This window comes from Myodes glareolus, chromosome 16 (assembly GCF_982192425.1).
Source record: "Myodes glareolus chromosome 16, mMyoGla1.1, whole genome shotgun sequence".
Lineage (NCBI taxonomy): Eukaryota > Metazoa > Chordata > Mammalia > Rodentia > Cricetidae > Myodes > Myodes glareolus.
Window position 1 is genome coordinate 51904641 of NC_142041.1, and position 25487 is coordinate 51930127.

The following is a 25487-nucleotide window of genomic DNA, read 5'->3' on the forward strand; positions in this document are numbered from 1 at the left end:
CTGACTTATGCCTCCAGAGTGTTGAGACTGAAGGCCTGAGACACCACATAGCTTTCACCTTTCCTTAATCTATAAATCAAGAACCTACTAGGAGGGCAGCAGTGGGGAAAACGGTGTTTGGAGTCTTACTCTGAAATCGGCCTCTTTGGACACAATTGGTCAGGGTTTTATTCCTAGTTCTTATAGAGTTATTTCAGCTTCTTGTGCTGAGCCCTGTGGAAATTTAAGTCTGAAGAACTCCCAGACTCTGTTCTGTTGGTGGGCAGAGGAATCTGAGAGTTTCTTTAGAATTCATGGAGTTTGTCTGGTATCTTAACTAACTAGAATGAGGTTTTACTCTCAGACTTTTCTCAATTTATTTCTCTTTGCACAACTTCATATTTGCGTTTATTCTAGAAATACCTCATTATTATTAAAAGGCCATGCACAGCCCTCGCCTTCCGCTTGTCAATGAATGTCTCAGTGAAGATTCCCAGGGCACTCTGAATTAGATCCTTAAGTCAATCTTCACAGTGTTTCTGGTCTCTGAACTCCTGGGGGAACATTATTCTCTGCTGTGATCCTAGTCACCTTTTTCTATAAGATTCCAGCAGGGGCGCCCTGCGCGAAAATAGTACCATAACCTGAACTCAGAGCTGGGTGCCAGAACCCCTATTGAACTGCCTCTTATGGTCATGCCTATAGCCCCTCCCCTCCTTCCCTCCTTCCGCGGTGGCTGCATCCACTGTCTGGACCTTGCCTTGCGTTGTGTAGAGCGCATTCATACTGAGCTTCAAGTCTCTGGGCCATTCTTCCCCATATAATACCAAACTGAACTTGCACCTCCTCGAGGCCGCTTGGTTAAATCTAGCTCCCTGTTTAGCAGAGGCTTCCAACCCACTCTTCACACCCAGAGGGAAAACCCCAAGGTCTGCGACCCTGTAATTGCTCCTAGCACCGCGGACGCAAATCCCTGGGGGCTTCCCAGATTGTCACTCATTTATATTCATTCGCTTTCTCTCACAATCTCTTTCTCTTTACCCAGACTCCTAACAAGACAAGGCTATCCTACCCAGTAGCTCTCTCTTACACACACACACACACACACACACACACACACACACACACACACAGAGAGAGAGAGAGAGAGAGAGAGAGAGAGAGAGAGAGAGAGAGAGAGAGACTCGCACGCATACATGCTCACACGCCTTCTCAGACAGCCCACCGCACTTTCCAGACGCCCACCTCCAGCACACTCCCCTCCCCTAAAAGGCATTCACCCACTCACCAGCTGTAGCCTCTTCGGTCCCCCCGCCCTCCCGTCCTGCTCACCCTCCCCAAGAAGCAGACCCGCGCGCTAGGAGGCAAGGACCCTCGGCAAAGCAGCGACTCCAGCACCGCACTGACCTCCGTCTGCCCTGCCTGCAGATTAACAAAGGCGGCTGCGAGCCCCAGCCCGACCCGACTGCCGCGAGTCGAAAGCTGGCCGCGGGGCCCAGAGGCTGCCTAGGCGGCAAGCGCGGAGCGCGGGGTGATCAAAAGTCACGGGCACCGGTGTCTGAGCTCGCAGATCTCTCTCAAGCGGCGCTGCTGGGACGCCGGCCACACCATGGGCTGCTGCACCGGGCGCTGCTCGCTCATCTGTCTCTGCGCGCTGCAGCTGGTAAGTGCCCCGTTGAGTCCGGGTTCTGGGAGCAGCCCGTCCTCCCGAACCGGCTAGTGGAGGTCTCTCCTTTGATCTGCAGCTCAGGGCTAAGGACCCATGAGCTCGCTGAAAGCACTGGAGGGATCCCCACCCTCGCTGTCCCATCCAGGACGTCTGTACCTTCAGCCCCCTAGCTCTTGCCCGCAGGAGGGCGCGGTCTTACTTCTGGTCCGGTGCGCTGCGTCGCCGCCAAGCGGTCCTAGGGCAGCTGGGGTGGCGCTCCGGGAGAGTGACTTCCCCGCCCCCCTGTCGGACACCTGGCGTGTGCACCCTCTGCAAACCTGCTGAAGTTATAGCGGGTCTCATGGCTCGCTGTTATCTGGACGGTTTTCAGGAGACAGAATGTTTAATTAGAAGCTGGCGCTTCTGAGAGAGCAGGAGCCTCAGTTTTCTGATGGTTCTTCCAGCAGTTGGAAGGTGATAGTTGAGGAGGCCAGGACTGGATGCCGCTGTGCTTGGGAAGCACAAGTTGAGCCTCTGCCATTTCGTTTCTGCTTTTGATTATCTTGAAATGTTACACGTTCGAGCTGCTACCGGCTGACAGCAGCCTTGGGGAGTGGACAGGGCTTCTCTTTGGTTTGGCGCCTTACCCATGGAATGCGTGGAATCGGAAGTTGGAAACCAGGGTGGAAAGAAAAGGACCTTTCTGGCTCTCGGCAAATACTAGGGATCCTTTTGTTATCAGGGGCTGACACTGGTCTGTTTCATGGTTATCAGAAGTCAAGGCTGCAACCTCCGGTGCCAGACTTTTGTGAGTGAGATTTACTTGCCCTCTGCAACGCATTGCGTTTGCTTTGTCGCACATCTCAGAGGTGTAACTAGGGTATTTAGTCACGCTAGTGGAGAAGCTTCCCGCGAACTTTACCGACCGTAACTCCAGCAGGGCTCATTAATCAGAGATGTAATAATGAGTTAGTCTTTGTTTCTGAAGGCTTTTATACGGTTCCTCGTTTGCCAGTTTCCCCCTAAAGCTTCATTTTATAGGGCTCATTGTTCTTTCATTCACGCAAAAGAGATAAATTCGTAAGCCTGTTGGACAACCTATTCTGCACTATGAGAAACGCGCACTAAGCGTGTTTATTGTGTTTTCTTGAAATATATAAAACTGCACTTGAACTTTTTTTCTTCAACCTTAGGGGGAAAGTCAATGGATAACTTGCACAGTGATTTTTAGAAATGAACTTGACTTTTAACTTAGAAAGCTGAGTAAATTCAGTCAACCCTTAGTTTTTATCTATGCACAGAAACATCTGTGATTGTCTAGTCATTGTAAACAATATGAAGTTAGGATCAAAAGTCATTCCTTGTAAACAATACAAATGTTTAGCACTCAGAAGCGGGAACATAGTTGCTGAATTTATGACAATGCCTACATTCTGCCTATATAGTGTTTCTCCATAAACATCTCTTTTGACTCCTGAAGTTACTCTCTGGGAGATACCCATTTCACTAATTTGCTTGTGAGGAACTCATAAAATTAAACTCTTTCCCCCCAAAGTAAGTTGTTGTTCTATGGTAAAAGCAGAAGGGTGATTATAAGCATGTGAAAACTAGATCCTACACCAAAGAAAGCTTACGTGTTGTCTCAGAGTGAGTTTCTATTGCTATGATAAAACACTGACTGAAAACTTCCAATCCATATCAAAATCCATGATCAACATTAGGGTGGGAACTCCAAGCAGGACCTAGGAGCAGAAACTGAAGCAGAAGCCATGAGGAATGAAGGTTCTCGGGTTTCTCCCTGAGGATTTGCTCAAGCTGCTTTTTTATACATACTCAGTACCAACAGGCCAGAAGTGATACCACCGAGAGTGAGTGGGACTCCCACATCAATCATCAATTAAGAAAATGTACAGGCCAATCTGGTAGGGTTATTTTCTCACCTGAGGTTTTCTCTTCCCAAATGATGTCAGTTTGTGTCAAGTTGACAAAAATAGTCAGTCAGCACATTTTTATTGTGTTATTATACCACACACAATAGCATTATTAATATTAAGAGTTTATAGTACATAGTTGAATTCATAGTTTTGACATGAATATTGATTAATGTTTTTATTTGCTTTAAGGAAAAAGAGACACTGAAACAATATTGGAATTTCATCAACACTATTACCAGATTCACTTTTCTGAACTGTATAATAATTTTCAGGCTCTGAAAAATAATTTATGAATTTCGTTTGAGAATGCAGTGGTTACAGACAGTACATATTGTAGTTTCAGCATGCATTACTGAAATGTTTACTCACAAATTTGTTCAGACCTTTGCTCAGTGTGCAATAAGTCACACCCCAATTTGTAACACTGATATCTTCACTTTAAATACTCCCACTTCAGCTGCTTATAGCAAACATTTGCATGATATTTCTACTATCCAGACAAAATAAGAGACATAAAAAACTTTAAAAGCACAGATAAAGAAAAATGTGCCAAAAATAATTACAAAGGAATGAACTTATGATGTTTTGAATACCTGGTTATTGGATGTCCACCTCCATTGATATAATAAGCCAATCGAATCAAATTAATAAATCCAGGTTGAATCTGAGCAAAGCAATTTTGGATGGTCTCAGGGGAAGAGGAGAAAACCACTAAAAGAAGTCATGGGGAGGGGCCTTTTAATGCCCTCTAGAGTGAGCTGTCTCAAGGGTAAGGCCTGAAAGGAAAGTAGCCGGGCTGGGTGGAGTTTCCCAACACTTTAGATATTTTAGCACTTCTGTTTTGATTGTGATTCATTTAAATGTGGATAATTCAATTTGCAATCGTAATTATTTTTGATAACTGCCTCACAGAAATCTTGAGAATTTAAGAAATAAACTCTCTGAGCCCATGTTGGCCTATTCCAGCATGCCTTGTGAAAGGACCCCAGCTTCCCAGGCCTGGCACATTTCCCACTAAAAACAATTCTCCCCTGTCCCTTACATGTTTTCCTCCACTCCCTCCCACTCTTGGAAGATGGAGATTACAAAACCATAACAAGCACTGGGACGAAGCAAGGATGCCTTTTGCTGCTCAGACATGATGCAGTGATGTCATATAGTAACAAGAAGAGTCAGCTACACATCACACCCGGATAGCGCAAGAGCTGGTCCTGAAAGCCAAAAAAATGGCAGGTTTTCTGTGATCTCAATCCATCTCACTTGAACTCCATTGGGTTTTCCTTTTGAGTGAAAAGAACCAGCATGCGAAATCTAACTAGCCAGAGCTTGCCATTTTTCGGTGGCTAATGTTGATGAACTTTGATTTGTGAACTCTGTCTTCTACCACGCTTCTTCTGCCCTGGTTTCCATTATTGCCTTTCGCCCAGCAAACATATGTGCTGTATGCTTGCCCCACAATTCACATTTATGCTCTGACTTTGCCAGACCAGATTAAAGAGAAGATGGAAAGAATGCAGACAGGAGCACAGGAAACTTTGTAAAGTGTTTCTTCCTAGGAATGGTGGTTTGTTTCCAGTTCACTCATCTCTCAAGCCACCAAAGAACTCTTAGGGTCCTCAACAATGAGGATCCTCAGAGAGGCATACGTAGATCTAATCTACATGGGAAGTAGACAAGGACAAGATCTCCTGAGTAAATTGGGAGCGTGGGTACCTTGGGAGAGAGTTGAAGGTGAGAGGAGAGGCAGGGAGGGAAGCAGAGAAAAATGTAGAGCTCAATAAAAATCAATTTAAAAAAAAGCAAAAAAAAAAAAAAAGAGAGAGAACAACTTTTAAATACATCTTATGCAAGGACATTTTTGGTGCTGAATGTTTGTATAATAGCAAGTTGTCTATCAGGTGTGTAGCGTCTAGAGCAAAAATGAACACTCAGTCATATGTATGCTAAATCAGTTTTACTCACTGTATTTAAATGAAACTTAATTGCGTGTTTTAAATTCTTCCATCACTGCCACATGGCATTTCAGAAACGTTTTCTTTGAGCTGCCTCAGGAAAGTGTTGAACACACTACGGCAGGCGGGCCTGGTTCCCACAAAGTATTAGTCATCTTTCAGCACCACAGACATCAGACTCAACAAAACTAGGCATGCCATTACTTGGAGAACTTTTTATATTTTGTATTCTTTTACCACGAGAGCTGTCTTTCTTGTCAGAGCTAGTAATCAGCCCATTAAAAGTCAAAAGTAAGATGACATGTTTATAGTCACAGAACCCCTAAGCGATTTGCCTAAACAAGCAGCTATTAACATATAGATGGGTTGCATGTTTTATTTTAGAGAGCAATTTCCCCAGTTAAGGAAAATTAGCATTTACTTGCTGTCAGTGAAAGCAAAGTTTCAAGACTTTCTATTCCAACTTCCAGCCATATTGTGAGCAGAGTACCTGTGATATTCGAATGTTCACATAAGTGTGTTGCTGCATTAATAGTGGTGACTTATCTGTGGGGAGTTCTGAATTAAGCCCTGTGAAATATACTGCTCCATAGGGAAACACTTTTCATTTGTAATTTAGATATAATAACAATTTTATTTATTGACAAGGTTTAATTTAAATAGCTCTTTTTATTCTGTGCAGTATAATTCCCTTTTAAGGACTATTTTATTTTAGGCATATTGGTGTTCTGTCTGTATTATGCCTATGCACCTCATGCATACAATGCCTATTGAAACTGGAAGAGGGCATCCAACCTCCTGAAACTGGAGTAACAGAAGGTTTTGACTTGCGACAAGGGTGTTGAGAATTGAGTTCTTCTCCTCTTGAAGAATATTCAGTGTTCTTAATTGCTGAGCCATCTCTTCAGTCTTGCAATGTAATTCTTATTTTTGCCTTTATTTAAATATTCTGTTCCATCCTATGAAACTTAAAAAGGGTTAAAAAATTAATTTTTGGCTGATAATGAGATTTTGTCTGGTCTGGAAATCACCTTGTGTTTGTCAAGGCTGCAGGTTGACCAACACATCAAATACAGAAGAATGAGCTGTGCTGTTGCAAAATATGGGGCTACAGGGTGAGGTGGGGTGAAGGACAAAAACTAATCCAAGAACAGTTTTACGTTCTTGGATTACTTTTTTTGTTTGTTTGTTTGTTTGGTTGGTTTTTTTTTTTTTGAAGAAACTGAGGTCACAAGACTCTTGACTGTGTTTCTTGGAATTTTCCCACAAGCACTCAGAAATCGACCTATATGATCCCACTTTTGGGTCATGTTCAGGAAGCAGTTGAGTTAATAACCAAGATTAGCCATCACAGAACCTATTATTATTTTATATGATATACATACATGAGCACACGCAAACACACACACTTATGAATATTGATACTTTTGTTTTTGGTTTTTTCCTGGAAGCCAAGTCACTTCATATCGTAGTCTTTATGAAAAGGCTTCGAGTCATATTTCATGATTTAACAACAGAGATACTTTATACCATGGGAATTATTAATAATTTCATTGATTTAGCACAGCACTAAGCTGAGCCTTGTGTCTTTGCTTAATCACCAGGAAAGTTACAAGGCAGATTGCTTTTATGAAGCCTAGTAAAGAGATCCTCCTGCTAGTAGGTAACTGATGAGAATTCTCTGATATGAGTTATGTCTTATACAAATGACAGGTTGATGTACCTGATGGTAGGATCTAATTGGAAGATGGGGTCTTTATTAAGGTAATTAAATAAAACAATTAATATAGATTGTAGGCCAGTATGGCTAATGCCTCTCTAAAAGGGAAATTTGTACAAAAGCATGCACAAGCACAGAGGAAGGTGAAGGAATGTTTCCCAGAGAACGCTAATGAAAAATGGGATGACAGTGAGCCACCCAGGGCAAGAAAACTCAGAAACTGCATGCAAACCACCAGGAGCTAGAAAGAGGCATAATGCTCCCTACTGGTCTCATAGGACCTTGACTCCGCTGAACACTTGGTCATGTACTTTGGTCTGTCTGAACTGTAAGACTGTAAGTTTATGTTTTTTTATTTTTAAACTTTCTTGTGGCAGATTGGGCTTGAGGTGCTATATCAGGTGGCTCCTTCATGGGGGTGGTTGGACCTGGATATCAGAGTGACACACGGGACGTATGAGGGACAATATGATTGCATATTCTAAATAGCACAAGGTTTGGATGGACTACCACTCAAGGGAAGAAAGTTGTCTGGGTTGGGAAAACTTAGAAAGACTCTGGACTTTCCTTCAAACTATCAAGGAGATAGATGCTTCATTTCTGAAGGGAAAGGGAAGCGAGCTGGGTCTCCTAGGCTGACTGGGTTACTGAATGTGTTGTCTCTATAAGCTTTGCATGTGTGCTGCTTTCTTTTGGAGGCTTACTGGCTATCAAGCCATGGAGTCAATTTGATGGATTCCTAAAGAGTGTTTTGTTTCCAACTGAATGTAATTAACTCCCATAAGCTCATAGGGAGTAGCATTATTAGGAAGTGTGATTTTGTTGGAATAGGCGTGGCCTCTTTGGAGGAACTGTGTCACTGTGGGGGTGGAATCTGAGGTCTTTTTTTGCTCAAGTTTCACTCAGTGTTACACTCAGACTAATTCCTGTTGCTTGTGAGTCAAGATGTAGGGCTCACAGCTCCTTCGTAGGCACCATGTCTACCTATATGCCCCCATGTCATGCCATGATGATAGTGGACTGAACCTCTGAAAATATAAGCCACCCCAATGAAATGTTTTCACATTAAAAGAATTGCTGTGGTCATGGTGTTTTTCATAGCATTAGAAGCCCTAACAGAAGTTGGGACAAGTGACTGGGGTATTGCTGTGATAGACCAGACCATGCTTTTGTTTGGAGTAATTTGGACTTTGGGAGTTTGGGTTAGGAAAGCAGTGGATAACCTTAAGCCTTGCTTAATTGACTATATTAGTAGGAACATGGAAGACAGTGGTACTGAGGTTGACCTGAACTGTGGGGCCTGGGTCAAGAGGTTTCAGAGCAGAATTTTAGAATGTTTCCTAAAGATTGCTGTGATATGTTGGTGAAGAATGTGGGGAGCTTGGACAGCAAACAACCTTGCAAGTGTAATTTTTAAGAGGAGAAGGGGAGGTAGGTCTGTGTTAGAATGGGCGAGGATGCAGTGATAAAGGAGATAGGAGGCAAAGGAGAAGGTGAAAGGGGCAAAGGAAATGTAGGAAGGGGTATTTGTCCAAGAGGGACAAAAGACTGCTTCTGGATAGAGGGGAGACAGACTTGGCACATATGCAAATGACAGTTCATAAAGGTAAAGGAGAAAACCCTGTGTCAGGGCAAGGCGTTTAATTATAATTGGGTATGTTAATTGGGGTAGCCAAAGGATGACTGCTGGACTTTAATACTTTTATAGCTTGATCTTGGTAGTCAGCCTCAGGAGGAGGAAGTGGCCAGATATGGGCGGTGGTGGTTAGTGTTAGGAAAGTAATCTAATGATTTTCAGCAAATCAGAGGGAACAGTAGAGGGGAAAAGGGCTGCCAGACCCACAAGTTCGAGTGGGCTAGTGTCCCTTCAAACCATGTTTTGAATTTCAGTTTTAGGAATACTGGTTGGTGAAAATTTGATAAACTTCAAGGTTAAGGAACATTATTTTAGGTGCAACAAAGATTCATGGTTTTAATCCTCTTAATGTGTATTTGTGTTAATGCCTACAAATCTCTATGCTTTTTCTGGGGAGATGCAACACATACATCTAGTCAACCTAGATAAGGAACTCAAGAGGACCAAAGTATGGATACTACCAAAGTCCAGTTTGGTGAACCAATATGTTTTGTTGAGATTACTTACAGGAATACGGGTGAGACTTTACTTATAGGTTCAGAAATGGTTCAGAGACAACTGTATCTCCAAAACCCACCACAGAATAGGTGACAGCTCACAAAACTGAGAGTTTGGAGCACACAGTACAGTCTTCAGGCAATTGAGCGGGTTGGAGAATGTCCTTTCCAGGTGCCTCGGTTGGTCTAATCTCTTCCATGCATTTGGTTTTGGGCTCAGAGTCATTGCAGCTTTTATCTTCTGGATTGTCAACACCACTCTTCTGAGAATCCTCCTTACAGTTCAGCTTCACTTTCTGGGAGAGGGACATCAGCTTTTATTGTTTACTGTGACAGGGAAAGTCCTATTGAATCTGATCAGTTTGGGGACTACCTGAAACTGTTTTGTATTTTTTACCTTCCTGTTTAGGGAGTTTTACTTGTAAAATGAAATGTTTTAATCTTAAATTAAACTGTTAAAAAAAACACATGCATCCACAATAGACTATCATATTTCCCTCAAGGATCATTCTTTTATTTTGTTTTGTTTTGTTTTTGATTTTCAAGACATGATTTCACCGTGTAGCCCTGACTCTCCTAGAATTCACTCTGTTGATATGTCTGGCCTCATACTGACTGCAATCCACCTGCCTCTACCTCCTGAGTGCTGGGATTAAAGGCCTATCACCATTGCTTGGCTCAAGGATCATTTTTTATCAATGATTGAAGTGAATGCTAAGGCAACACAAACATGCCTCATAAAACAATCTAATATATATTCTAAATTTGACTTATTTTGCAAAGATTCTCAAATAAATGGGAGACAGGCTTTGAATGTCCTGTCATGGAAATGCCTGTCTAGTCATAGACATTAACATAACTATAATACACAGCACACATACACACACACACACACACACACACACTCTCTCACACACACACTACACACACACTTTCAGATAGAGTCTTATGTAGTCCAGGCTGGCTTCAAATTTGTGATGATCCTTCTGCCTTACGAGTATTGGAATTCTAAGTATGCACTGAGCTCCTAAAACCTAAATTTCTAATGAAGGAAATCTTTCAAACTGTGTTTTATGAGAAGAACATACTTTAGATTTGTCTTTAGTTACAAGACAGAAATGCATATGCCTTTTCAGCATTGAAATCTCTGTCCTAAACATCTTTTAGAATGGAAATTTTGTCTCAGTTTTTCCTTTTTCTCCACCGTGGCTTTATTTCTAGCTGTCCGACAGTGAGCTAAGGCACCTGGGCACTAGAGCCAGCTTGTCCCAGCTGGGAAGAGTTTACTATCAGGTTTTCAGAAATTTTATGAGCCAATTGTTGAACATAGTTTTATTAAAGATTAATTACATAAGCAATAATTAAATTATTTAGAAACAAAAGTAACGCATATTCAGAAGTCAACATATTTACCATCTGGGTTTGATTTACATTTACAGTACTGTTGGGTATAGCTTTCATACAGAAGTGTGCAATTTACTGAACATTTCATCCACGTTTTGCATCTAGTGCCATCAAATTGGTAGCAAGAATTCTATTATGGATGATGTATTTTCATATGCAAGTGTACAAATGTCACAAGACTCTGCTGTCTTATAGAGCCCATCATTAAACATTTACTAACTCACCAACAGGCGAAGTCTTTCATCAGAGGGCCAGTTTTCTGTCTATCAATGGTAACTTATTAAAAAGCCTTTGATTAATTCTTCATACAATTAATTAATGCATTAACTAATTCATGTAATGAAAGCATAATGTATAATTTAGATATTTTGATTATTTTTTGACTGCATCTGTAAAATTATCGAGATATACTGGACAAGATTTTATTTTAAAAGTTGCTGTATTGACTTCTGCATATATTTAAAAAATCGTGTTATTGACTTCTGAATAATCATGTTTATCTTTCTCTGAAATGTTCATGTATTTTGCACTTAACTGATGTATAAGTAAGTCAGGAATTGAAAATGACTCACAGGTTTTATTTCTAGGCAAATGGCTAAAACAAGAATTCTTCCCCATGAGAGACTCATTTCTGCTTATTTTGTATTGACTGGGTCCCACGAGTAAGGACTAACTAACCACAATACACAGTGAGCTGTCTGTACTATTGGTCCTAATTAGTTCTTCCCACGAGGATGTCAAAGAATCAACATCAAAAGGACTCAAATGTCTTTTTATACCCACATCTGGCTTTTCAGCCTGGAAAGAACTTCCATTTTCCATTGTCTCCACATTAAACAGTAAACATTTAACCTTAAAGGAGATCCCAAGAAGCAGTAAACATACACTAAAATGTATTTAGTTTATAATATTTAATATCTGATATTTTAAAAAGAAGTCATTAATACAACATGGACCCCATTCACTTACATCCAGAATTTGTTTGCTTCCTTCTTTAAGATGTCTTCAGGAGGCAGGTATTATCATATTGTCATTTATAAATGAAAAAACAGAAATGTGAAAAATGAAGGAGTATATTGATGTGATATATTTTTCTTATGTGTACATCTCTAATGGATTAAGGCATATAATGCTTTCAATTATATCACAATATGTAGAAAATGTGGTAAAAGAAGTCTGTGGAATGCTATGGCTGCTTTAAAATAAATGGTCTAATGCCAAAGATGTTAAAAAGTGTAATTATTTTAGCAGGTCATTTCATCACAGGAAATGTGACTTTTAAAGTGTGATGTAGATGACTTGAGTCCCAACTAGATCTGTTGAACTCTTGGAAACAGCTTTTATGTTGTTTGCAATTTCAGTCGAAAGTAACTTTTCTCATTAGTGATATCTATTTTTAGGGTCTCTCAGGAGGTACCCTGTTGCATTTGAAACAAAAGATTGAAACACAAGCTGTCTGTGCTTTTTGCACGCTCCATTTTCTCTAGCAGATGAACCACTTCTGACAAGCTTTCTTGCTGCCCGATATAACCTGTTAATCCCACTGGGATCTGTCCTCACAAGTGTCTTCTCTTCTTTAGAGTTGCAGTCACTAATCCTTTTTGCCGGCTGACAAGAAACTCCTACTTGGCCTTGGAGTACTCACATGCTAAAAATCGGAATGTTGTAACCACATCATTGAATGGATGGCTTAAATGCGGGGCCTCTTAGAAAGAAGCATTAGACGAAGGCTTGGAACCATTAAGGGCCTGCCAAGATCCTCTAACAGCCTTTTCATCTCACAGAGAGCTGTGGTTGGAAGCAAGCAGATGGAGCTGTCCTTAGGGATCCTTCCCATGTAAGCCTTCTTGAATCATTTCACAAGTAGGAGACTGAATGTTTTATAACATTTCACAGTCCCTACATCATAAGGAAGATCCTTGGTCATCTATTATTCATGTGTTTGTTTGGCTGGACCAGGAATGTCTTTACACACTATTTTTAACTCCTTCACTACAAATGGTAATTTTGTTAGAAGGCAGATGTTTGGAGGACTTCAGTATAAGAAATATCATTATTTTTTTTTTAGTAAATTTTATTAAATTATCAAATAAGCTGAAAAAAAAGAAATATCATTATTGAGTAGCTTCCTTTTTCTTTTAGAACTACCAAAAGTATAGAATGCTGATTTTCTTAGTGTATCTTTCTATAATGAAGACAAACTATCTTGGAATTTGAAAAAAAATAGAATGAATTTTATTTCAGATAATTTTGTCACAGTACATTTAGGTCATTTTCACATATAGAAGACTGTGCCAAAGCTAAAGAGATACTTACATTTAAATATACTTCAGATGTATAAACTTTGCATCTTTAGTTTTTAATTGTCACATAGAAACTTGATTACACAATATAGATTAGTTGCTTTTTTACTGATTAAAAAGTTTCAAATGCCTTCAGAAGACTGACTGTTCTGTAAATAAAACTTCATTCTTTGGACTTCAGAAGAACTTTCAATTAAGAGGTGATCTAAATATAGTTTTAGAGTCATCAGATGCTTTCTCTGAGATTAAAATAAAAAGAGAGAAACCAATGAGACACTTCTTTTCTATAGGTCTAAGAATTACCCTGAGGGATGGTCAACTGTTGAAGTCAAACTCTTCAACCTGCTCAACAGAAGCCACCTTTGCAATAAATAACACTGTGCTCCAAGTTAAACAAGCAGAGAGCAGATCTGAATACGATATCACTGTTCAGGAGTAGGCATATCATAATAGAAACAGATTGACATTAGAAATAGGTTGTCTGGATGAACTAAAAATGAATGAAAAGAGTGCAGTGAAGTAGGACAAATTTAATATGCCTCATCTGCATCCCTAGGGAGTACAGCCATTGAACATTTGTAGAAGTCCCAGATATTTAGATTTCCTGATTTCTGTGCCTCTCAAGTAATTGGGAAAAATGATGTTTGGGATTGGATTCCATTATGTATTCACATATAAACTCCAGCGTGGGTAGTGGTAGTATTTTACAAGAACATCCTAGATGTGATGATTGAACAGTAACAAATTACAGACTAAAGAAGAGTCAATTATATAGCATTTTAAGCAGCAAATTTTCGATCACAAATTTGTCAGCATCCTATGCAGCAATTAGCAAGAATTTCTCAAAAAGGAGTGCTGACTTTCTAATTCTTACAGTGAAGTATTTTGAAATACACACTCACATATGTGTGTGTGTGTTTCTGATATATATATATATATATATATATATATATATATATATATATCAGAAAAGTAGTTTGGAAACATATGTAGTTAAGAAGGGAAATGAAGGAGTTCAGACATTGATTAATAATGAATTATTAAAATTTTAAGCAAATGTGTCAGAATACTCAAGAAAACATTCCCTTCACCCCTTTCCATCTGTTTCCTTCTCTTCTGGAACCACTGTCCCATGCTGTGAGTTCTTACTCAACCCACTTGATAAGCCGGTTTTTCCAGAACCAAGGGCACATATCTGTTGTCTTTAGTTCTTCAACTTCTTTTACAGTTATCTCTTTTTATTAGATTAAATATTTCCAATTCTTCTGCATTGTTTTCCATAGTGATAGTCTGGCTTCTGTGTGATCAATTGTGTTAGTGAAATTTTCTACTGTGCTTTTTTATTTGCTATGTTGAATTTATTTCTAACTTTAGTTTGTTTTGGTTTTCTTCATTATTTTGATATTTCTAACTTTAGTTTGTTTTGGTTTTCTTCATTATTTTGATATCTTTATCAAATTCTTTTTGAAGAACCTGTATCTTACTCTTCATTTCATCCATTTGTTCGGTGTGTGTTTTCTCCTAGCTTCTTCTTCTTCTATTCTAGTCTTTCCAAAATCTTCCTTCCCCTGGAAACTTGAAGAAAAAAAGCTACAAGAACAGTTCTCATTGGTAAGAAGCATATTCTTAGGCTAAGTGATTTACCATGGCAACACAAGGGTCGAAGGCCATAGAGGCAAAACTGCGATTAGACAAGTGGTGGAGGCACAGTGCCGAATGACAATTTTAATACACAGATCCCAAGTAGACTGACTAGTGAAGAATTGGCATGCTTTTCTTAGTAACCTTGGTTGGACATCTGGGTCCCTGACTTTGTACATGACTGCAAGGCTTTAAACTCATGATCTATATCTAGAAGGCCTTCAGTCTGGTTTGAACTTGCTCTGAGGTGAAAGTGAACACCTCATTGTCACCAAACTGACTCTGTTGAGACTGTGAATAATATGCTTAAGTCCTTTCTTTAGAAGCAGGAAGAATGAAGAATAATAAGAGAAGAGTGCTTACTAAGAAACTAGGGCCCCATCTCACTCTACTATGATTGTTTCCAAGGTTTCCTAGCTGCTCCTAAGGCTTGACTGCTAGTAAGTAGTGATTCCTTTCTATGCTATAGGATGGTGCAGATAGAAATGTACTTAGGCACACCTGAAGCTAAATTTGCACTGTGCTCTGCCTGCCTGCCTCTGAATAGTGTTTTCCTGCTAAGAATGAGGAGGACACACAGGTGTCCATTCTGATACCAGGTACACTATGTTATAGTCCAGTAGCTGCCAGCTGTGACTTGATATGTCCACTTGTCCACTGAGATTCATAGCATGAATTCTATGGCTCCCATGGTAGCAGTCTGACTGTGTCTCGCCAAAGTTCTCTCTTATCACATGTAATTTTTTTTTTGAGTATGACATTCTAAAAAAACTCGCAGGGGCTTCCTGGAGCAATGCTTTATAATCTGTCGTTTCCTTCCCATATGGCTGAGAAATGTCTAGTAAAGACAATTTTGAGAAGAAGTGACATCAGAAACCAATACCTTGTGGTGATTGTCACAGATTATACAGGTGCATAAGGAGTGCCATTACAGAAAAAGAGTCTGACATTAATTCAGAGTGTAAGTGATCACCTATTAATTGTCTACCTCCCATCTAATTATTTAAAATTGCTACCTGGGGCTTGGGAGTTGATAAATGCACCACTGTCTAACTCCATTGATTTTTTTTCTCTCCTTGTAAATCCATTGTGGTGACTACTTTGTAATTATCCTTTCTACAAAATGACAGCAATGATGAAATTCTATGAATACTTCCTTCTGAACAAGATGTGTTGTGTAGCTTCTGGAAGATTTGGGAAACTACTTCTAGGGTGATCTAAAAAGTTAAACAGAGTGGATCTGCTTGTCCTGGAAAAGAGAAACAGTTGTTATCGGTGACAGCACGAAATAAGCATTTATAGACCTACAAGTGTTCCTCCTATTTGTAAATCAAAGACTTGATGTTTACTCATTGCTATGGTAAATTTAAATAATTATTTGCATTCAAATGTAAAATTAAATGTATTCTATGCTTTACTTATGCATATAAGTCAGTTACTTTTTTATCATAAGTTTTCAGCTATAGGTGGAGCTCTGTATGGTGAACTCCTAGAGTTGTTGTTGTTTGGTGCACAATTTAGATGAATGTTGGGTGCTGATATTCTCATCAAAGGATGTGAGATTCATCCACTGTGTAGCTGTGAAACAAGTCAGCTTGTAACATTGTGCAGCACTCACCTCCCAGTTTTGACTCAGAGTTTGTGTATTTAGATGCTGGATGTTGGTGAATTTATGTAGAAGGTGGCACACCCCCAACTCCAAGACATAGACCTCAAGATATTCCATACTCAAGGGCTGATTAAAATGTAGCTTTGCTTTGCTTCAGAGTGAGCAGGTCTCATGGGTGCTTTTTTCCTTGGTCCATTTCTTCTCTGTCCACTCTACTTTCACTTAATCTTAGAGTCCCATCAAGTGTCCTCAGATCCTCAGAGGGGATAAAAAGAGGACCCAGAGACAGAACTCCAGAATTCCATTTGTGACTTTTTCTGCAAAACAAAAGAAAACAAACTAACTAACAAACAAAAACCCGAGGCTCACTGCATTGTAAACAGGTGAGTTAATATTCTATGTTTTCAGGCTGAAGAGATGTTCCATACTTAAATCACTTGCTGCTTTTGTAGTTCTCTCAGAACTCATAACTGGTGGTTCATAACCATCTGTAACTCTAGTTCCAGGGGATCTGATGCTTCTTCTGACCTCTGTGCACACTAGCAAGCAGCTGATGTACTTTAATGTAGGTCCACACACATATGCATAGGAAGAATATAAATAAAGAATAGTTTTTGTAGTAAAAGAAATGTTTGTTATTTAAACATGGAGAACTCAACAGGTATATAATAAGTAACAGGTTTTGGTAGTGCTCATAGCCCCAGCATTGGGTAAGGCAGAGACAGAGGAGAGTACTGTGGTTACTGACTGCCAGCTTAGTGTTACCATCAGTGAGAGACCCTGTCTCAAAAGAGTAAGTAGAAAGTGATAGAATGGGATCTTGATATCCTTCTGTGATCTCCACAAATAGAGAGATTTGCATGCATGTATGTACCCACACAGGTTCATGCACCATCATGTATACAAAACACATACTTACATCATACTCGTACATAAATATACACATGGCAACCAAAAAAGAGGGACAACAAAGAAAAAGTATGTTTCACAAGACATGGGACTCTATGTAGAAATTAATTTGGAAATGAACTTAGAATGGAAAAGAATCTTAAAACTACTATTTGGGTGTGGGGACATGGTATAAACTTTATAGGAATTTCTCAACTTAAAAATATTAAGATTTCTCCCTGTATAACTTGATGTGATCTAAAATAATCTTTTTACATAAGCATATATGTGAAATTAAAATTAGATTTTAGATAGGCATTATCAAAACCTTTACTGATATATTTGTGATATAATACCAGTTTGTATGTCATGTGTTTTTTATTAGTTCTTTTATTTTTGGGATTATAATATGATTACATCATTTCTTTCTTTGTGTTATTATGGTTTTTTTAAGCTGTGAAGAGACACCAATGCCCATGAGAACTTTAGAAAGTAAAACATTTAATTGAGGAGGCTCTCTTACAGTTTTGGAGGTTCAGTCTGCTATCATCATGGTGGGGAGCATGGCGATGTATAGGCAGATGTGATGCTAGAGCTGAGAGTGTCACATCTTGTAGATGACAGGAAGGTGACTGAGATACTGGACAATATCTTGAGCATAGGAAACCTCAAAGCCTTATTTCAAAGTCCAAAGTCTCTTCTGAGTCTTTTGGCAATCTTGTAGCTGTAATCCCCTGCAAAATTAAGATGAAAAAGTAGATCAAATACTTCAAACATATAATGGTACAGGATATAAATTACCACTTCAAAATGTAGGGAAGAAAGCATAGTGAATAAATACTGAACCAAATCACTGAAAACCAGCTGTACAAACCAAACTCTATTTTCATGTCTAACATCAAAATTCTCTTCAGATCTCTAACTCTGTTCAGCTTTTTTGACTGCAACACAGTTCTTTCTCTTGTGCTGGCTTCTGTTATCAGCTTTACTTGACAGGTATTCCATGACTCTGATGTCTCTATCATCTTGGATTGTCCAAGGCAATCCAGGATTAAACTTCAAAGCTTCAGGCAATGGTCTTTCTAGGCTTCTATGCAGGGACACCTTGTACACATGCCTGGCCTCAACGACTTTCTTTAAGCATGGAGTCAAATTCCATAAACCATTTCTTCTATCCTTACCTCTAAAACCAGAAACACATGGTTGAATTTGCCAATTTCTGCTGCTTACTGCAGCTGGAACAAACCCCCTTCATTCAGTTACATCACCACCAGCTTTCTGTTCTTCACTGCCTGAGATTGGCTGGTCTGAAACTTGCTCTGTACACTAGTCTGGCCTCACACTCAGAGACCTGCCAGCCTCTGCCTTCCTACTGCTGGGATTAATGGTTTGCTCCATCACACCCACTTCTATGCTTTTCTTTAGTTCCTTTTCACAGGTTGAAAATTTAGCTGAGTGGGATCTTGCACTGAGGTCACCACTCCCTGTATTCCATTTTTAAATTTATCTTCTTGAACACAGAATTTATCTACATTCCACTTCCTGCTGCTCTTTGTCTTCTCAAAATTTACATTTTGTAATTTTCCCTGCTCAGCTTCTGCCTTTTAATTATAAGCCTTTTAAAGCACGAATTCTAATAACCCCATAATAAAGTCTATATCAGGTTATTTTGAGATTTACTCTGCCAACATAAATAACCTGAAAGTCTTCACTTTAGTGTCAGGCAGACTCCTTGGACATGGGCAAAAGCCAGCTACTTTCTTCACCAAAATATCACAAGGATGATCTCTAGGCAACATACTAAAATTCTTCTGAAACCTTTTGAGTGAAACCTGAACAGTTCAAATAGCTCTTAGCACACCTGTCTTCGACGCTCCTACTAGTATAGCCCATTAATAAGTGCTTACAGCATTTCATTGCTTTCCTACCCTAAAGTACTAAAGTCCAAATTCACCCAAACAGAAGCATGGCCCATGCCTATTACAGTCAGACCCCAGTCTCTGATGCTAACTTCTGTGTTAGGGTTTTTATTGATTTGAAGAGAAACCATGATCATGGCAACTCTTAGAAAGTAAACCATTTAACTGAGGGGACTCCCTTACAGTTTCAGAGGTTTAACCCATTATTATCATGATGGGGGAGCATGGTGGTATGCAGGCAAATGTAGTGTTGTAGGAACAGCTGAGAGTTCAATATCTTTCAGGCAACAGGAAGTTGATTGAGAGACTGGGCAGTATACTGAGCATAGAACACCTCAAAACCCACCCCCACAGTGACACAATTTCTCCAAAAAGGCTATTTCCACTCCAACAAAGCCAAACCTCCCAAAAATGTCTGTTCCTCTGAAATTATTAGAGCCAATTCCTTTCAAACTGCTACACCCTCCTTTCTCTCTTTCAAATTCATGGTCTCTCTTCCATTTATGTATTTTCTAAATACATAAGTACAACTGCTCGATTTTTATATTACTTATATATGTGTTCTTAGGGCTGGCCATTTCTTATTGTATAACCAAAAATGAATTACATGTTTTTTTCCTAGAGAAGACTTTTCTCATTCTCTGCATTCCTAAGTTTTTAGCATTTCTTGTATATGGTTGCAGCCTCCTGGGCTTCTTCCCATCCATGTTAAGCTGTCTGTTGTCCTAGTTCCATTCATGCTTAGGCAGTCAAGTTGCTGAGACTATGGGTATAGCTTCTAATGTTCCTAGGAGACACAATCTAAAACTCCTTGATCCTCTGACTCTTAAAGTTTTTCTATGTCTCTTACAAAATGGCCCCTAAACCTGAGGTGAAGGATTTGAATTGGCGATGAATACCCAGGGACTGATCTCCATGACTCCACGTTTTCATTGGTGTGGCTTTCTGAAGTCATCTCTGTCTTCTGCAAAGAGAAGATTCCTTGGTGAAGGGTAAGGCCCTCACGTATCTGTACTTAAAAGACATACATTCAGAGCGAAGTTAGGGATGACACTGGCTTAGGAAAGTGGTAGGAAAATCTCAATAATTACAGCTTAAACTCCAAGAAAGAGTTAAAGAAAAAAAAACTCCATTCTTTATTGTACAAACATATTCCAAGCGAGCACATTTACAGTACATTGTATTATTTTCAGTAGCATAATAACTTGTCCCTGAGTTATAGAAAAAATACATTGTTTTTCACAGTAAAATTGTCAGCAGATACGGTTCAGAATTGGTGTGGCAGAAGAGGCTACTTAGTTGAATTTTTCTGCAAAATGTTTTTTTTCATATACAGAAAACTTAATCACTTATACCCTAATTTTAGCAGACTATTAAAAAAATCAGTGAACTTTATTGAAATCTCATTAATTTTTGGTCAAATATCATCAGCTGTTCATGATTTTCCTCATTTTGGCTTTTTTGGATGATTACTACAGCATTAATATGAATGTGTTTATACCAAACTATTTTTATTTTTGGCATTTCTTCCTTTGTGAAGAATTGTGTGTGTGTGTGTGTGTGTGTGTGTGTGTGTGTGTGTGTGTGTGTGTGTATCAATGACTATCCTGGAACTCACTGATGAATTTAAAGAAATCTGTCTACCTCTGCCTCCTAAGAGCTGGGATTAAAGGCATGCACTACCACTGTCTGGTTAAACAACAAATTTTTATAATACAGATTGCTTGGGTAGCATGAGCTTAGATATTAGGTATTCATTAATAAAATCACAAGAAATCAATAAGGAAAGAGTTACTGGTTTGAGATTCAATGTTGCTGAGCAATATTAGGTGTCTCATTAGCCTTTCTAGGGCTGTTCTGGTCTTCTGACTCATTTTAGTGTATCTTCTGTATTTCCAAACTCACATTTTCACATGGAAATACTCAGCTAAAGAAAGAAATGAACAGATGCGGAAGAGCCTCACCTCTCCTGTCTGTCTCTTCATCTGGAAAGAAAACACTTTCCACATGTCTCTGTGTGATTTATGTAGACTGTTTTCTTTGCTCTGTCCTGCGTGATCCCTGCAACACTGTCATGCCCAAGTCCTTGGAGCATCGCTACTGCAGAGTTCTGTCAGAAAAATCCCCTGAAGAATGGCTGTTCTGCAATTCTCTGAAGTTCTATTGTGTCTGAAGTTCACATAACACTTGAGAAAATACAGTCACTGAGCAATAACTATCCATAATAGGCGTTTCATGTTTTTATTTGTATTTCCTATAGCTTCACTAAGTATTTCCAGTGCTATCTCCTTTTTACCAAGGGAGACACAGAAAAGATTAGCACCTTCTCTTGTCCAAAGGCACGCCATTAGGTAAGCAGAGCTGGAGTGGAATTTCTAATAGGCTCCAAGAATATATTGGTTCATATTTTCTTTCCTTTGTTGCAAAGGTTGGTTGCTGATATCATCTGGTCAGGTGATACTTGTATATATGGTGTCAGAAACCTGAAAACAACTGTTCTAGGAAAACTGGCCTGAAAGATAAATTTTATTCATAGAAAATAAGAAAAATCTTAACACTGAAATAAAAAATATACTGCGTTTCTGGCTCATAGATCTTTTTAATTCACTGAATTGGGGACCCTGTATAATATTTGCCATTTTTTCTCCAGCAGTCAAAGGGCTTTCCTTTGTCAGGGAGTAGGACCCAGTGTGAAACTGATTTCTTTTCTGTAATGCTGGATGCTAGAAAACTTGTGCCACAAAACTCCATGTCATTGTGGACATGCATTCCCAACTTTGATAGAAAAACTATCTACGAGCACCCCTAGGCTTACACTGGACTTTTTTGGTCTTTATCCACTGAGAGTACCGAGTCACCAACTTTTTGATACATATTTCTTTGTAATAAATTTTGGTAAACATCCCCTGTGCTGAATTTGCTGTGTATCACTTAGTTTCTCATACTTTGGATCTCTAGAAAATTGCCTTTGTGATTGGGTTGATGATCTATCTATAGACAAGTGTTTTTTATCATTCTTCTACTGTGCTAAGCCCAGGATCCTAATAATTTTCAGTCATGTTTATTTATTTATTTATTATTTACCGACAATGTTCAATTCTAGCTAAGGCATGCTGGGTATCGACTTGCTAGGGTAGTGAAAAACCATTTCAACAATATAGATTTTTAGTGCCTACATATGCAGATTTCATGTTGTATTTCAAAGAATTTTATCACTTGTCAAGCCTTGGTCTACCTCAAAGTGCGTTATTACTCTTGTGGTCTCATGTTAACAATCATTTTCATCTGTATGTTATCTAAGGTCAGCAACTCTGACTTGTGCAACCTTTGATAATGCTCATTAATGCTGGTGATTCTGCCTCTGGATGAAAAGCCCTGGCATGTATATAACGCATAATTAAACATTCTCATCAGATTCAAAATTCCATGAGATATTATAAAAACAAAACAAAACTTGTAGTAAAATAAGTTGACTTGTCTTCTAACAATTACCATGTTTTTTTGAAAATAAAACTAATATTTTATGTTAAAGTATGAACAATAAAAAAATATCTGATTTCCTTGCTCTCATGTGCAGGGCTTCCCACAATATTATCACACAAAACTTACAGGTTCTATACTGCAAATATACTGCTTTATCAACTTTGCTATATTTGAAAAGAATAGTAATGGTAAACTATAGGTGGACCTGAAAAGTGATATATTTTTCCTCTTCTTTACAAAATTTCTGGAAGATTAAAATTGCTTTTACAAATACAACTAATATATTTTAGATATCACGCAATAAACACACATACACCTTCCTCAAATTTAAATAAAGGTAAAGACAGAGTTGTCTCTTTGAGGGTTCTTTGAAGTGTTCACAAGATGCTTAAGTTTCCATTGGGATGGTTCAGGATTTTCCATTAAGTGTATCTTCTAGGGCTAAGACTGGAGTACAGTATGTATATGGTTGACTATAACCAGATTTTTGAACAAGAGTTTATAAAATAAGATAGGACCATAAACAAGAGTTTAATGCAATGAGCTCTATTTTTAATGCTAGCTTTGGAATTAAGATTTGTGATAAGCCCCAGATATTAAAAATTTTAAGAAGAAAGAAACAGAATTTAGAGTATCTTTTAAAAAATACCAATGTATGCTTAAAAGACAAGATACACAGCTGTTAAAAACAATCATGAAATTTGAAAGCAAATGGAAATAACTAGAAAAGAAAATCATCCTGAGTGAGGTAACTAAGACCAAGAAAGACAAACATGTTATATTCTCACTTATAAGTAAATATTAGCTCTAAAGGAAATGATAACCATGCTACAATTGACAGACCCAGAAAGACTACGTGACAAGAAGGGTCCAAGGTGGGAAACTCATGGCTTTCCCAAGGAAGGGGAAATAGAAGAGATCTTGTGGGTGAACTGGGGACTGGTGGGCATGGGAACATAAAGGATCAAGTGGGGGTTAGAATAGAGAGGGAGAGTACTGAAAGAGATGACTGGAAATGGGGGACATTTTGGGGGTTAGTTAGAAACCCAGTGCAAGAGAAACTCACAAGGGTCTTTAAGAATTACTCTATCTAAGACTCCTAGAAATGGTGGATGCATCATGTATGCTGGCCATCACCTATAACCAGGCAAGACTTGCAGTGGAGGGACTGAGACACCAACCCAGCCACATAACCTTCATCCTACACTCTGCCCTACCTATGGGATATGCAATGGGAAGAGAGTGGGTAAGGGTGGCATAGAAATTGTGGGAGTGGTCACATAATGACTGGTCCAGCCTCAGATCCATACCAAAACTGAGCCTACCCTTGGCACTGCCTGGAGTGCCAGGACACAGAGTCTAGATAGCCCAGCGACCTTGGATAGAATCAATCATGACTGGAGAGGGAAAAAGTCAATGCAATGATGCTTAGTGATATTCTATTTTACTCATAGGTTGTTAACTACACCAATTGTCATAAGAGGGCCCTCATCCAGTAACTGATGGAAACAGATACAGAGATCCCCAGCCAAGCCCTTGACTGAGTTCAGAGAATCCTGATGAAGAAAGGGAAGGAGGATTGTACCAGTCAGTGGGTCAAGAACATCATAAGGGAACCCAAAGAAATAACTAACCTGGGCTTATAGTAGCACACAGACTGACAGTCTAGACTGACAGTCAGGGAACATGCATGGGATCAACCTATGCCCTCCACATATATGTGACATTTGTGTAGCTTAGTCTACTTGTGGCAGTGGCAGTGGCAGCAGGGATTGTCCTGAAATGCTTTGGTTGGCTTTTGAGAACCTATTCCTCCTACTGAGTCACCTTGTCCAGCCTTAATACAAGGGGGGAATAGTTCTATTTCAACTTGATATTCCATGCTTTGGAATATCACCCATGGGATATTCCAAAGAATAGACCACCCATGGGAGGTCTACCCTTTCTGAACAGAACCAGAGGAAGAGTTAACCAGGAGTGGGGGATAGAGAGGATGTGGGGAAGGGAATAAGAGGAGAGGAGGGAGGGGAAATTGTGGTCAGCATATAAAATTAATGAATACATTTAATAAAAAAAAGTGATGAGCAACAGAAATCAATATCTATGTTGCAATAGCAATGTTAGGACGTCTACAAGTCATGTAAACTGAGCATGTCGGTTATAATTTATTCAAAAGTACACCATTTCTTTCTTCATGCTGTATTGTCCTTGTAATAAAGGATGACAAGAGTTATCATGCCAGGGTGAGTTCTTCTAATTCTTTCTGAATATGAGGGTTTTATTGGCATGATAGCCAAAAAAGGGTCATTTTCTTCTATTCAGATTTGTTGAAATAACAGTTTAAACAACATCCAATAAAAACATATTATTCCGAGAAGAGAAATTATGGAGCCTGTTGAAGGAGGTTTATTATAGTTTCAGAGACTGCCTGGGCTACATAGGGACTTTCAGGTCAGCCTAGGGCCTAGAGTGAAAATTTGTCTCAAAAACGAACAAGCAAATAATACCCCTACACACACACACACGCACGCACACACATAATGTGTATGCTTGGGTTTTATGTCAAATTACCCTTCAAATGGTTCCCTAGAATCTTGAAATACTTGAATCCTCTTTTTTATTCTCCTGTAACACACACACACATACCCAAAAGCAAAATTCCCAAGGAGCCAGAGCAAAGGTCTGGTCTGTGTTGGTTGGGACAGGCTTTGGAGATGGATACACTTCTTACATGGGAGGTCAGAAAGACATGTACATCTGGTGGATAAGCAATAGAGAAAGTAGATGAACTATGAATTCATGTGTCTCAGGCACATGGTACTTGACATATGTTGATTGTGTTAGTAGAAGTTCTTGATTCAGATTTGGATTCCA

At 39.1% G+C, this 25487-nt stretch overlaps 1 protein-coding gene across 1 annotated transcript in view; it reads left to right on the plus strand.

Moving 5' to 3' along the window:
- Window positions 1–796: 796 nt before the first annotated feature.
- Nkain3 (sodium/potassium transporting ATPase interacting 3) overlaps window positions 797–25487 on the plus strand; it is a 642299-nt gene continuing 617608 nt past the window's right edge. Inside the window, exon 1 of the mRNA XM_048420376.3 lies at window positions 797–1642. Coding sequence (XP_048276333.3) covers window positions 1589–1642 — 54 coding nt within the window. The 5' untranslated portion in view covers window positions 797–1588. The remainder of the gene's footprint in view (window positions 1643–25487) is intronic.